Source organism: Tachypleus tridentatus, chromosome 1, assembly GCF_004210375.1.
Source record: "Tachypleus tridentatus isolate NWPU-2018 chromosome 1, ASM421037v1, whole genome shotgun sequence".
Classification (NCBI taxonomy): Eukaryota; Metazoa; Arthropoda; class Merostomata; order Xiphosura; family Limulidae; genus Tachypleus; species Tachypleus tridentatus.
The window spans coordinates 111,287,093-111,301,787 of NC_134825.1; the positions used below are offsets into that span (position 1 = coordinate 111,287,093).

Sequence of the window (14,695 nt, forward strand, 5' to 3'; positions counted from 1 at the left end):
TTAGGTACAATGATTTAACAATGTATTTTATGTATGTTAACGCTGTTAATAAGTCGTTTTAATGTTGTAGAATAAACAGCTGGAGTTGGGTGACAAAATGGACTTATCTTCTTACCTGCTTAAACCTGTACAAAGAATGGGGAAGTATGTCCTTCTATTGAAACAGTTACTAAAGGAATGTCCAGAGAAGAACTCTGAGTTCCAGGACCTGAAGGTTAGTAAAGATGTAATAAACTACTGTCCAAGTGTTGTGTGTTAGAACCAGGACCTGGAGGTTAGCACTGGTGTAATAAATTACTGTCCAAGTGTTGTGTGTTAGAACCAGGATCTGGAGGTTAGCAGTGGTGTAATAAACTACTGTCAAGGTGTTGTGTGTTAGAAGCAAGATCTGAAAGTTAGTAATGGTGTAATAAACTACTGTCAAAGTGTTGTGTGTTAGAACCAGGATCTGGAGGTGAGTAATGGTGTAAAAATACCACATTTTTTATTGTGTTTGGTGTGATTACTACCTTCTCTTCACCTTCCAATGACCATTAGTTCCAAAAGAGCATTACAAACTATATTCACTCCTACAGGCAGCAGAAGAAATGGTCCACTTTCAGTTGTGTCATGGGAATGACCTGCTAGCCATGGACAGCCTACGAGACTGTGATGTAAGTGCTATAATTCATTTCACTAAATATTTCTAATTATAAAAGTGAATTACTTATTTATATACAAACAATCGTGTATCATTTTTTGGGAAAATGTTGTGAAAATTCTTGTTGCATATTATATCGGCATTTGTTCCAGGTAAATTTAAAGGAACAAGGACGGCTTCTGCGTCAGGGTGAATTCATAGTCTGGCAAGGGCGATCACGCAAGTCGTTACGCCATGTTTTTCTATTTGAAGACCTTATACTTTTCAGTAAAGCTCGAAAGGATTTCAGTCAAAATAGCCACGATGTTTACCAATACAAGCACAGCATAAAAGTGAGTATTATAAACCCACCTGATACACAATCATTTGTAGAATTCAGTCTCTTTTATCCTGTAGGATTACTACTACACTTCTTTTATTTAAGTGGATAAATCATGATAAAATGACACTTTTAGATTGCAAGAAATGAACTAGTTTGTTTATTACTTGTAGAACCAATCTAATAATTCATGATAACTATTCTATCACTAATCAAGGGACTTTTATAAAATAAAAATTTTCTCCTATGACTGTTTTAGACATCTGATATTGGAATGACAGAACGTGTAGGCGAGAGCATTAACAAGTTTGAAATTTGGTTCCGCAAGAGAAAACTGAATGACACATATGTGCTTCAGGCACCAAGTTCTGATGTCAAGGCTGTGTGGGTCCAGGAGATCTCCAAGCTTTTGTGGAGGCAGGCGTTAAGGAATAGAGGTCAGACATTTTTGTTGTTTCAGAGTTTCTCTTGTGAAACAGGTTAATTATTTTGTGCTAAAAAGATTTATTGTAATTTGAACAATAACCAGAAGAGTATCAAATGTGTTCAAAGATTTCTGGTTTTCTTTCTTCCTTCAGAAATGCGGTTGGCAGAAATGTCATCAATGGGGATTGGTAACAAACCGTGCTTAGACATCAAACCTAGTGATAATCAGATTAATGATCGCTTAGTAGCGATCCAGCAGAACCACAGAGGTAAGTTTGTTGTACCTTGTGCTGCTGCTTTATACAAAGTGGTCCAAAACCAAGTTCTTTATATGGTGTAAAGCTATACAATGTCCATCACTTTTTCTTGCTATTACTTAACTGTATGTTTAAGCAAGAGGAAAAGATTTAAAATAACTGAAAAACTCCACAATAATCTATTAAATTGCTTCAAGCTCACTGGACACCCAGAAGTCCCTCAATAGTATTGACACGACCACGGTCATCATGGCAGGATGGAATACAGTTCTGATGTTTAATGTATTTAGTTATTAAGATAGATGATCAGATAAACAGTATGTATATTAATATATTCTTGATTTATATATCTTGTTAACATATAACAGCTTAATATTATATTTCTGTTTTTAGGTTTAGTAGTAGACGTCATAATGTTGCCACTCATGAATTGGACATAAACGAGGAAATTACTGTGCAAGAACAAAAACCCATTATTATGTTTAGTATTCTTATAAGATATATATATATATATATTGTTTCAGACTTATTGTATCTTTATGCATTAATTACAAGAGTTGAGAGGTGCACTTGATAATTTAAAGGTGAAATTGTTTGATTTCGTTTTTTTTTCTTCAGTTCCACGCTTTAGGAGTTCGATTGCTATGCCACCTTGTGATCAACTAAGGAACAACAAAAGACCTCATTCTATTATTTCTGTGAGCAGCGCTTCATCATCGGGAAGTAGTCAGTCTTCATATACTGGTTACGGAGCTGCAAACCTTAGGTTTGAACTGCCGAGCTCTGTTGAAGAAGATTCCATAGGTGGGTGGTTCATGTTCTTCTGTCTTAAAATTTTGAACCTTTGTTTGTGAAAGAACACAGGTCTTATAAGCTCTATGCAACTGGCAACATTTGATTAAGCACAAGGAAGTCAGGCAAATCTTTGTTGTAAATTTTTTTTACTTTAACTTTCTTTGGTAAGATTTAACACGCTTGATGTTTGGCTACAATAATTGATGACATAATGTATATTATTTTCAAAGCATAACATTAAGAGTAAATGTTTCTATAATGTATTTTTGTCATAATCAATTTGTATCCATAATAACCTATTCTACACTTATTTCTGGTGTAACCAACATCTGCAAGTTTCATTTTTGTTTTACTGTTGAATTGCCAGACATTTCACCAGAAATTTATAAACTGATAAAATTTGAAAACTTGTAGTTTTAGAAATAATTATTTTATCTGGAGTTAACACAGTAAATTTTGTATTTCTTTCCCTATTGTGTTACTTGATTGTAAAACATATGGTTTATCACTTGAAGGTGTAACAATAAAATATTTGCAATGTTTACAGAGAGTGGTATTGGTACGGATATCAGTATGTCATCAGGTGACTCTTCGCTGGACAGGTCCTGCCACAAGAAGCCAGAACGTAGTGACAGCATTCTGTCTAATGACTCTATAATTACAAATTTACCAACTCCAGGAAATTATTTGTTTGAGGAACAGCTACTAGAAGAGGTAAGTTGTAGTTCCGCACTGGTGATTATTCAACCATCTTCAATCTTATAACTGTTGATTCATCCTATTATCGTGTGTCTTTTATAGAAATAAAGTTCAAAGTCTAAAAGGTTATTTGTAAACCACAACGTGTCAATATTTCTTCTCTAACCTCAGTACACAATGTTTTTACACAGCCCGAAGAAACTACCACGACATGATCAAGAGAACCTCGTATCCTAGTCAGCCAAGACTTGTTAGACGAAAACAAAAATAAACAAAACTGTGCCAAACTATCGACCGAACAAATGAAGCCATACTAAGCAGAGTTGAAAGGTTTCACGTAACTCAAGGCTGTGGATTAATGTTCAGAAAATTCATTTTGTGATGTAATTGAACTATAAAGGTTACGATCCTTTAAATATAGGATACAGCAATACTTAAACTTTTCTAATTTGTGTAATTTTCTCTTGTATAATGAATTTAATATTTTGTACAGGATTTTAGTATTACAAGTTTTAAACATACATTATTATAAAATATTAATTTCAATATCTTATATTTAAGGTCATTAGCATAGTTACAATGACTTGGTGTACACTACAGCATGTTTAAATATCGTAGAAACTGTTTATATTAATACCGTTTCGCGTAACTTGATTCCAAAGAGAAGTTAACAGAGAAACTTGAGAAGAAAACTAAACTTCCTATAACGAAACTCTTCGCTGTGTATGAATAACTATTACACACATTCTACGCAAAAGACGAAAATTATACTAGCCCTAAGATTCTTAAACTAACTAATACACAATACCTAGGGGACATAACGTCAGTTCTTAACTTAATTATACTCGCTAACATTTGTACAATAATATAACGTGTAGAAACACACTGTTTTTACTCTATTTACATAATTGCCCAATTAGGCCTAAACTGTCAGCGTATTTTATTTTATACAGTGATAGTGTTAGCAGATCGGGACGTACTGTAGTAGGCTTACGTTACAAATTGTTTATTTACCTTAACTTGAAAAAACGTTACGAATAAAACAAATCACAAAAGTACGAACGATGTTGGACAGTTCTTAAAGCCAGTAATGATTTTCTGACATTAGCACCAATACTGTTGATTGTACCCTAGTGACACCTATTGGGACACTGGGGAAAATAATATTAACTATTTTGTTAGTTTGTACGTTAAATAAAGAACTGTGTTATTATTAAAATTGTGATGATGTGTATTTACTTTAATGAGATGTGTATATAAAGTCAGCAGACGACCGGCAAAATAAATAAAGTAACATTGAAGGTTTATGTTCAAAGTTTAATTTAATTATATCTATCGAGCAAAATTATCAGAACCGAGTCCAACTTATAAACGATTAGTTCTCTCTTACATTCGTTCGTGCAGTGACAATAGTTTACGAGGTTTTATTTTAAAGAGATTTTTGTGAGTACCCTAAAAATAATTAATATTAATTAACGACTTCCCATATCTCGAAAAGCGGGTTTAAATTTGGCATCTCTTTTTATCAAAGGTAAGAATTCTTGTATTGGAATGTCTTAAGAAGTGTATTTCTTAACTTTTATAATGATATTTTTACACGGTCATTTTACTTTTGTTTTTGTAGGGGGATAAGTACATTTCAGACGTACTTTCAAATTATCAACCGATAAAAGAAACCACTTTCTAGAGTTTTCAAGTATAATATTTCATTTGAATATATTTTTAAACACTACAAAAATAAATTGATCCAAACGTTTCTCATCGGGAAATACAGGGTGTTAAGAGTCGCTGTGCACTTATATATACAAAACTGCACAATGACTTTCCGAACACCCTGTACTTTCTCAGACAAAATTGGTGTTCAGAATTTGTGTACAGATCATACCTAGGTTTGTAAACCACCTGTTTCACCTACCTTTAATGTTGACTCTGTTTTTTGCGTTTTTAAACTTCCGTGTTCAAACGTATTAGTGTATTTTGCATATTCAAATAAGTTTCGATTCTTTAAAAGTTTTTATTATACAGTTTTCAAAATATTATAATATTAATCAAATGTACAACTTATTTCGTAATGCAAGTTGAACCAATATATTTAACTTTTAAAAATTAAAAACTAGATACAAATATTTTATTCTTCTGTTTAGTTATTAGAATTTTATTATTAGCTTGGCATTACCCACCGAAGTTAACAATTCATATTGTTGTAATAGAGGGCGCCAGCTGATGTTGTCCTTTAAGAGCTTCGTTTCCGTGTTTTGCTACAATCAAACCGAATTTAACGAAAATATTCAGTTGAAACTGATAATTTGAAGGTAAAACGAATCAATGATAAATTAAATGTTTATTATTTACAGATGTTATTCCTATCGGTTGCAAAAGAGCATGACAAAACACATTCCTTGACCAATTGGACTGGAGTTTTTACCATTCCTCAAAAACAAAAGACGGAAACATTGTTAGGGATTTTAAACCATTCAAAATCATATTTCAAATGATATTAACGTGGGTTACGAGGAATGTAACGAAGTGGGTCGTTAGGTACAAAAACTTTTTTTAGGCCTAACAAAAATGATTAAAAACGCACTTTACAACAAATGACTTTCAGATCAGAAATGTAAAATTAGAATCTCATAGCTATCTCTTGTCTTCCATACCTCATTGTCGAGGTATTCTTTTCTTATAAACCAGAATAAAAAAAATGCTGAATGAGTTATTAAGATGTTCTACTATCGATAGACGATATGAACATAAATTAAAGTTTTAAAGAAAACATTGAGTTTAAATGAACTATTTATTTTTGTGCGGAAGAATACAATTTATTATACCACTACCATCCACAACGTTCTCGGAACAAGTGTGATTGGCGAGACTAGTTTTTTGTTGTTTGATTTAATAGCAGGAAATCGTTAATAAGGTTTTCAGACATTACGTACAACAGAAAGACTATGTTAATGTCTGGTTTGGAGTTAAGCAAGCTGTTTTAAACAACATAAACTGACCCTGTCATTAAACCTCTCGTACATTCTTACACCACGTTTCGTTTCTACTCGTGCCTTATGAAGTAAATAAAGGCGAGAAGTCATGTAATAATAAATAATTCTAGCAACAAAACAAAGTTTAAAAGTTCAAGAACGCAACCATCTTGTTACGCCCTTATAAGTTTTCAAGGTTTTGTCTGGATTAGCACGAGATGAGTGTGTTCCCACAGCACGGCCGTTAGAAAAGAGCGCTATTTTAATACATGTTTGTTTTTGAATTTCGCGCAAAAACTGCACGAGGGCTATCTGCGCTAGCCGTCCCTTATTTAGCATTGTAAGACTAGAGAGAAGGCAGCTCTTGGGCCACTTTTTTACGAACGAATAGTGAGATTGACCGTTACATATGACGACCCCACGGCTGAAAGGTCGAGCATGTTTGGTGCGACGGGGTATTTTAATATAAAGATCCTGTTAAATGAAGCAAATAGAATTACGAAGTTACACGTGTATTTAATTGAATCAGTAATATCGCTAATTTATATCCATTTTGTTGGAAAAACGAAACTGAAAGAAACAGCTTAATTTGATCGTCTTCTCGTGAATTATATGTGATATTTTGGTACTTTATACCAAAGTCGAGCTTGTCTTAATGACAACATGATTCCAGGATCAGGTGTGGCTTATTATGCCGGTCGATGCTGCAAAACCGTCATTCTACACTTTGGAGTCATGGATGCGTTAGTAGTGTAACAGTTAAATTTAAGTCATGCTATTTAGTCAGATAACAGGAACTCAAGACTTGGTGGTTCATTGAATCTATCTTAAAGGCATTAAAATCTGGATCACGTGCCCCCAAGTTCTAACCCCTTAGAGAAATGCCCGTATGAATGTCAAACAGTGACTTGCATTGGCGGAGTTCAGGTTATGCGGGCCCAAAAGCTTATAATTTTTGTGTGCCCTACATTCCCATGTAATTTTACACAGTGGCGTATTTATATAGGGGTTAGAGGGGTCTCAGCCCCACAGCCTATGATCTTAATGGGGGGTTATTGATAATTTTATTTTGTGTAATATTACTTCAGATGTAGGGTCCATCAAAATTATTGGTCCAAGTGCTCCCATAACCTGAAACTCTCCACTGAATTTAATTAACAATGGGCTCCCGAGCTGAGACTCCTGCAGCCCCTGATAGCATGTGCATAATTTGAAGGTAAGTCACTGTTATAAAAAAACGTACGAAATTCACCCCCTCCAAAAAAAAATGTAATTGTCTGCCGCCTGAGAACTTACCAGTCCAAAATTAAGGACTTTGGGATAAACTTCTGAGACAACCAAACAATCAACCAACGAATGTTTTTGGTAATTCAACCTGAACGTCATTTTAAACAAAGTCTGAACTAAACGGCCAGGTCAAAGACCCCGAATTCAGGCATAGTTGTCCCAAATTTAGAACTTTGCATCTCTCCTTTCTGATGAAACAGTTGGCAGCACCTACCGTCTACACAGCTATTATAAATCAAATAACACGACTCACTGTTAGTTTTATCATGTGTTCGTAGCTCAAAGTGTGAAATGTGTAACGGAGTATTTTTGACTTAAACCTTTGAACCTACAGTCCGGCACAATAACTACTAGGCTGTGGTCCGCCTTTAAAACGCCTTTTACAATAAAAAACCTTACAGCTGTGTGTTTAAAAAATCTTCACCAACCTGCTGTTGTTTAACTTACGAAGACAAGGATGATAATATAATTTTCATAGTAACATGTTTATGAGAAGCCATCTTAATGGAAACATTTTGATTTATTCATAGTAACATGTTTATGAGAAACTATCTTAATGTAAACATTTTTATTTATTCATAGTAACATGTTTATGAGAAACCATCTTAATGTAAACATTTTTGTTTATTCTGTGGCAAAACATTTTATTACACTCGAGTGAAATTACACAATGTAACACAAATTTTGTTCCTGGATAGTATGTGTTATTTCTTAATTGCTTATGTTGTAAAAGTACAGAAAATGGCCATTATTCCCTTCAAACTTTGCTTTTGTGACCTGGATAACGAAATCTAGAAATTAACTTATTTTCAATTTACATTGTACATTTTCATTTACATGAGGTTTGAATAAAACAACATATGAATCAAGATTTACATGTATTTATACTAAAGTTATTCAGAAATGTTTAGAAGTGAGTAGTTTTTTCTGATTTGCGACTGTAATGTAAATCACTTTCACGTATCAGCCCCCAAATATGGTCTCCCATCATGTTTTCGTTATACGCTCCCAGGTCACAAAAGTAAAGTTTGAAGAGAAAAATAGGTCTTTTCCATTTACTTTAGGCCTAAGCAATTGGGAAATAACACTTTCAGTCCAGAAACAAGAAAAAGTAAAATCTTTGTTACGTAGTGTTATTAAACTGATAATAAACATATAATATTGACTACAACGTTTATGTATAGAAATAGGCCAAAAATCATACAAGAGAATAATTAGAAACTGTGTACTAATAAAGTTAAAAAAACAACAATGTTATATATGCAGATATACTGAAGGAAATCTGCAACAATCACAAGTATACAAAAGTTTTATTTTTTATAAAGATGGCGTAAATCATTCTCAGAATTACACAAAGCCTGGCGTATTTGTTGAAACCAAAATATTCCCCGCAAATTTACAAAAGTTTACAAACTTAGTGGCAGTGATAAAACGTGTAAAGTACAAGAATATAATAAAAATAATGTTATTTAAAGACGAGACGTGTAAATAATTGTATGCACCAAAAGTTATAAAGAACTTATGCCTTATTTTATTATTTGCTAACTTAAGTCTGTTTGCTTACGATCCAGAAATCAGCGATAACTCGAAGTTAAACAATAATTACTTGTATTATTTATTTATTTGTTTATTGTATGCTAACTGGAGTTGTTATTAGAAAGATTTTTTTTGAAATAAATATATGGAAACTAAACTTTTGTTATTATAATAAGAACAGTAGACTGGAGATACACTAGAGGTCGCGATATATCAGTTTCAGAGGAAGTTGTAGAAATAGTGTTCTGTGGTAAAAAATATAAAACTTGTGATTGTTCTATAGAAAATAAATATATAAAATCAAGAATATTTTTGCAGTAAAAAAATGCAAAATTTAAAATTGTTCTATAGAAAAAGAGCAAATAAGAACTGTTATGTAACAAACAAGGCGTAAAACCAAGAAATTTTATGTTTAAAAAAGGAATAGTAACAAAACGTTGTTACTAAAAACATATAGCAACCATAAGAACGTATACATGTAAAAACTGGTATTTTAAATGCTTTTAACACCAACCGATGTTTCGTATGAGGCATAATCTCCAAAAATAATAAACGCACAACGCGATTGTTCTATTTCGTTTAAAATATTTTCCTTACTGCGTGTGTGTAAGATGGATTAGAGATGTCAGTAGTCGGTAAGACAAAACGGGGAAGGTCAGTAATGAGTTGCAGAAGAACTGACGACGAACATGAAATGATTGGAGGAAGGAAAGACGCGCGAAAGACAGCGATCTCTGCTGAAAAAGTTTGTGTAAGTTGAGTAAAAGAAGAAAAACTGATATATTAAAAAACTATGAAGTATTAGCTACACAAACTCTAGAGGTTGAAGCCGTGTATCTATTATTATCTTAAAATTAACTGTAAAATATATAGTTACTTTTCTTTTATCCACCTGGTGAGAAATACAAGCTTATCAGACACTACATGTGCACACAACTCTCTCACTATAAAACCATTAATCGCAAATTGTTCAGACAAACGCCGTACATCATTCGTTGACAAATTGTCTTGTAAGATCCACTTTGGTGTTTCTGCGCGAGTAAACACAGCCACTAATTTCATTTTGCCCCAATCGGAATTCTGTGACCAACAGTATAACTTCTTCAGAAAATAACCTTTGTTTGTATAACTCGCGATTGTGTGTCCTAATTCCCTCTGAGAGATGTTCACAACTTCTGGATCACAGGAACTACGTGCAGCACTGCAAGAAGAGGTTCCAGTGGTGAGTTCGTTCTTCTGGATTATATCTGTAATGGTTAGACAGCTTCCATTTTGAAAGGACCTCACGAACGTCTCGAGATTTATGGAAAACGGTTCTGGACCTTTTTGGGATAACGTGTTGTCTTGGTACAAGACGAAGGAAGTAAAATTACACTTTTTGTACACAAAATAACTCACAAAAGTAACAGTTAGTTGTGATTGGTCGACGTTACGGAGATAGGTTACAACATCACTCGCGTGGACCCGAAATTTAATAATTACTTTTTGAGACTTATCTTTTGTTTTTATTAGTAAGTCTGCTACATCGGGATACACAATGAAAGGTTCAGCTGGCATTCGGATGCTTTCAAACACATGCTTAAACTCGTAAGTTAACCCGTGGTTTTTCTTTTCTCCAAAAACTACGACCCAACAGCAACACCTTTTTTTACCAGTTTTGTCTTTACTTTGTACTTTATAGCGATTATTGCGTAAAACGTTGTCGCAAGCGATTACGAAGTCATTTGAACTTGCCCTCCGATTTGATTCTGTCCACAGCTTCTCGTGGCTGTTGACATGGAACCCTAAAGCAAGCCACTTCGTAACGAGCTGTGGACAACCGCTAGGTGGTGTACTGAGCATTGCTGAAATTGTTGCATTGGATATGGACAGGGTAGAATGAGGTGAACAATAGGTGGAAAACAATCGTAGCAAATCAGTGGCAGAAAACTTCCATGAAAGTATACTGTCGATGTATTGTTTCCTGCTGACATCATGATATCCATCATTGAAGGACTTAATATTAGGATGACGTGTGGGCTGAATGGAATAAACATATTCATCTGGACGACAGGGACTTTCTTTTTTTAAACTGGTCCACATTCCTATTGGTTGAAGAACGTATTGATTTACGTAATCTTTCCAAGGCATTAAAGTTAGTGACTGTAGAATGTAGGCCAGAATCAAGAAACCCTCGAAACCAGGGCATTGCTGAAAGCCGGGTGGGTGCGGCAGAGGTTCTCGTAACAGAGAGTGTAAGAAGTTCGTGAAGAACGTTTGAATTAAGGTTTCACTTGTTTGGAAATTCTCCGATAATTGCCGAGTTACTATGTTTATCCGACTTCTACTGTTTCTTAAGCATTCGAGTCCCGATGTTTGGTCTAGGAGATGACGAATTCTAATTTCGTACAGTCGTGAATCATTAACTTGACACCTGAAGCGTTTCCAATGTAAAAAAGAATTAATAATCCCTCTGGGACCAAAAACTCTGTCGTTCATATTTATCTGCTGTGTCTCCACAAGTTTTAGAATCGCCAGTCCAATCAGATGGCTTGTTACACTAACCGAATTGACGTAAGGTGTAGTTGGTTCAGAGCCATTGCACATTTGTTGATACACGAGATCGCCCTCTAGTGTTACCCCTAAGAAAGCTTCAGAATAATTATAGTTTTGAATAACTTCATCATCGATAAGAAGGGAGTTGTTGTCAGAAAAATAGAAAGGACGAATTATTTTTCCTGCACCTATAAAACACCATTAAATAATATAGACTAATGAACCAGTCTACATGAACAGTAACCAGCAACTGTTAGGCTTAAAATAATTTTAACGTGCCAAATAGTATACGAAAATTATCACAATAATTAAGTCAGATATAAGAATCAGGTTAAGACATAATCCTAAGACAGGTGAACATACAAAAGAAATTATAAGAATACATCAACCACGATGGATATGGCAGATATATGAAATCAAAAAGAACTTGAATTCTTGTGTAAGCTACAGAGAAGACAAAAGCAGTTCAGACTTTGTTTCTATTATTCCCTTTCATGAAAAACGACAAACGTGACCTCTTTTGTTCCCTCTTTCTCTGCCTATTTATACTTCTGCATATGTACCAACATTAAACAGAAGGGCTGAAATTAAATTATGTTTTAGTAACATCCACCGTGATGGTTCAGACGATGTAAATTCGAGTTGAAAGAATTGTTTGACAATTCTATTGGCTTTATTTGTTTGAAATTTACCTTAATTTTTACATGACAATAAACAGATTAATCGAAAGTCGCATTTCGTTAAACATTGGAAATGATTTGTTCGACTAAATATATGTATATATTAAGTTAAACTCTATGTGCACGCAGTACCCTGAATTATGGTTTGATTTAAATTTCGCATAGAGCTACCCGATGGCTCTAAAGGCTAGTCGTCCCTAATTCACCAGTGATAGGCTAAAAGAAAGACAGCTAATCAACAGTATCCTCCACCAACTCTTTCACCAACGAATAGTGGGATTGACCGTCACTTTTAACGCTCGCAAAGCTTAAAGGACGAGAAAACTTGTTGAAGGGGATTCGAATCAGCGATCCTTAGATTGAGAGTCAAGCGCCCCAACCACCAAGACGTCCTAAATTGTGCACATGTAGTACACCCAATTGATACATGATTTTGGAGTTAAGGTAAAAATGTCTTACTACTTCATATCGTGTTGAAGTTAAGACATGAATGCGTACTATAAACCCCTATTTAATTGCTATTAATTAAGAATATTAATTAATGTTTTCTTACGAATAACTAAACTAAAACGATCACATGTTAAGAACGTCTAAAAATACAAGGTAACCTGTTTAGTGAAGTATTTTTATACCACACGTATTGAGAGAGATATGTCGTATACACCGAAAACCATGTGCAGTGTCATGTCTCTCTAATATAAACGAATGCGCAGGATGTTTAGTGAAGCAGGTATAACATTTGTAATTTATCAAACGGAATTCACACGAGAAAACGTTTAGCGAAGTACAGCTACAGAGCGCTTAGTTTTTATTGTAACAGTTTTTCCACGTTAAAAGATAGCGCTTCTCATGATTAAAAATAAATGGAAAAGTATATAATTAATTAAATTTAATAAACAGATTGTTCTTCCCTTGATAATTGTATAATTTAAAATTATACAACGAATTATATATATATAAACAGATGTTTCTTCTCTTGAATAAACAGAAATTTAAAACCATAAAACTAATTATATATTTAAAGAAAGAGAATATTTCCCTTGATTAAACAGAAAGTTAAAATTACAAAATTAATTATATATATAAACAAATAGCGCCGCCTTTTATTATTAACCAGAAATTGAAAAGCATGAAATTATATATATATATATATATATCCACACAAATAGTGTTTTTTCCTATAAAGAACAATTATAAAACTACTATTCCCTATATTAAACAGAAAATTCAAATTTAGATGCATTAAGCTATCTATTATCTCCGTTAAACATTAGGAATTTTAAGAGAAATCTCACGTATACAAATAATACCTACCTCGTTTAAGCAGAAAATAGAAAATTACACCAGTAACTACGTTTATCGTACCAAACATTTTCAGTTTGTTTGTTTGTTTTTCAATGTGCCATAGAAAGTGACATCTTCCATCAGATAAAATTCCAACGATTATTGAAACAGTTGCGCGAGGTTTGCGTTTGCACTAGTGGATGACCGTTGTGAGATTTCTACATAATTATACGCTACGTGAAGAACGCCTAGTCCTGTGATATGAGCCAGTTCTTTTTACGGGCGACTTGGAATGAATGTTATACACCAACGAATGGCTATTGGACAAGGACAAAATCCCTTAAACAAACGAGTACTTTTAATGTGTTGCACGTATACATGTCGAACGTAATAAATTAACAAGTTTAGGCCCTTATTTATACGAATCACACTACACCTCGAGGGGCGAGGTTTTAGCGCTTTATCGTTTTACATTAAAGCTAATAATTCATCACAAAGTGGTTGGCGATGAGATGAAAGGTTTAGCTTGAGATTAACGGGAGGCGTTTTGAGTTTCATAACTACCAGGTTATTTTAGCATTTATATATCTGGTTCTGGGTGCGAAACCCTAGTGGCGAATTCGTGGTAAAAATTAGCCAGATGGCGTCTGTCTATTCAGAAGTTTGGCGAACAGAGTGTGGACATAATAGATCCGAAATAATGGGGAAGATAGGTTAAGATGTAGTGTTACAAAAAATATTACTGACAGTTTAAATCGGTGAAATAATTCTTACGTCTTCCGCCACTTTGTAATCCAAGGACAACAAAATATCAAGTAAGAGTGCTTTGTCTTAAATTCACGCTATCATTAATTAATACCCTACATTTCTCGAAAGAAAGAAATTATAATTAAAAGTAAAACGGAAGTTTTTACTCAAACTTATGCCCCAAAATATAACCACAGTCGCTGTCACTTCAACCCTGTTTCGGTTTTGTTTACTTGTTAGGTTTATTCCACAATAGGGTTTTTAGTTTGTTTTTCATTTCGCGCAAAACTACTAAAGAGCTATTAAGGCTAAACCGTCCTCGACTTACAAGTGATTGACCAGTGTGAAGGCAGTTTATCAACGCTACCTACAGCTAAATTGTGAGCTATTCTAATCAAATAGTGAAATTAATCGCCCGTCTACCCAGTTACGGATTTGGTTTCTTTTTTAAGTGTCGGTTAATGATAAACTTCTAAGTAAATTTTAGCTTAAACGTCTTCGTTATTTTTATCGCAAAT

At 33.9% G+C, this 14,695-nt stretch overlaps 2 protein-coding genes across 6 annotated transcripts in view; one reads left to right on the top strand and one right to left on the bottom strand.

Moving 5' to 3' along the window:
* LOC143258442 (puratrophin-1-like) overlaps positions 1-4,355 on the top strand; it is a 135,137-nt gene extending 130,782 nt beyond the window's left edge. For all 5 annotated transcript variants that reach the window (XM_076517386.1, XM_076517397.1, XM_076517406.1 and 2 more), the window contains 8 exons: positions 71-214; positions 576-653; positions 793-972; positions 1,219-1,396; positions 1,538-1,654; positions 2,261-2,446; positions 2,985-3,151; positions 3,328-4,355. In XM_076517386.1, the coding sequence (XP_076373501.1) occupies positions 71-214; positions 576-653; positions 793-972; positions 1,219-1,396; positions 1,538-1,654; positions 2,261-2,446; positions 2,985-3,151; positions 3,328-3,351 (1,074 nt within the window). In that variant the 3' untranslated portion in view covers positions 3,352-4,355. The remainder of the gene's footprint in view (positions 1-70; positions 215-575; positions 654-792; positions 973-1,218; positions 1,397-1,537; positions 1,655-2,260; positions 2,447-2,984; positions 3,152-3,327) is intronic.
* A 3,645-nt stretch (positions 4,356-8,000) lies between these two features.
* LOC143258436 (uncharacterized) lies at positions 8,001-14,177 on the bottom strand. Its single transcript, XM_076517376.1, has 2 exons — positions 13,461-14,177; positions 8,001-11,654 (listed from the first exon to the last, which is right to left on the bottom strand). The coding sequence occupies exons 1-2, from the start codon at positions 13,516-13,518 to the stop codon at positions 9,805-9,807; spliced, it is 1,908 nt and encodes a 635-aa protein (XP_076373491.1). The 5' UTR covers positions 13,519-14,177; the 3' UTR covers positions 8,001-9,804.
* Positions 14,178-14,695: the final 518 nt, after the last annotated feature.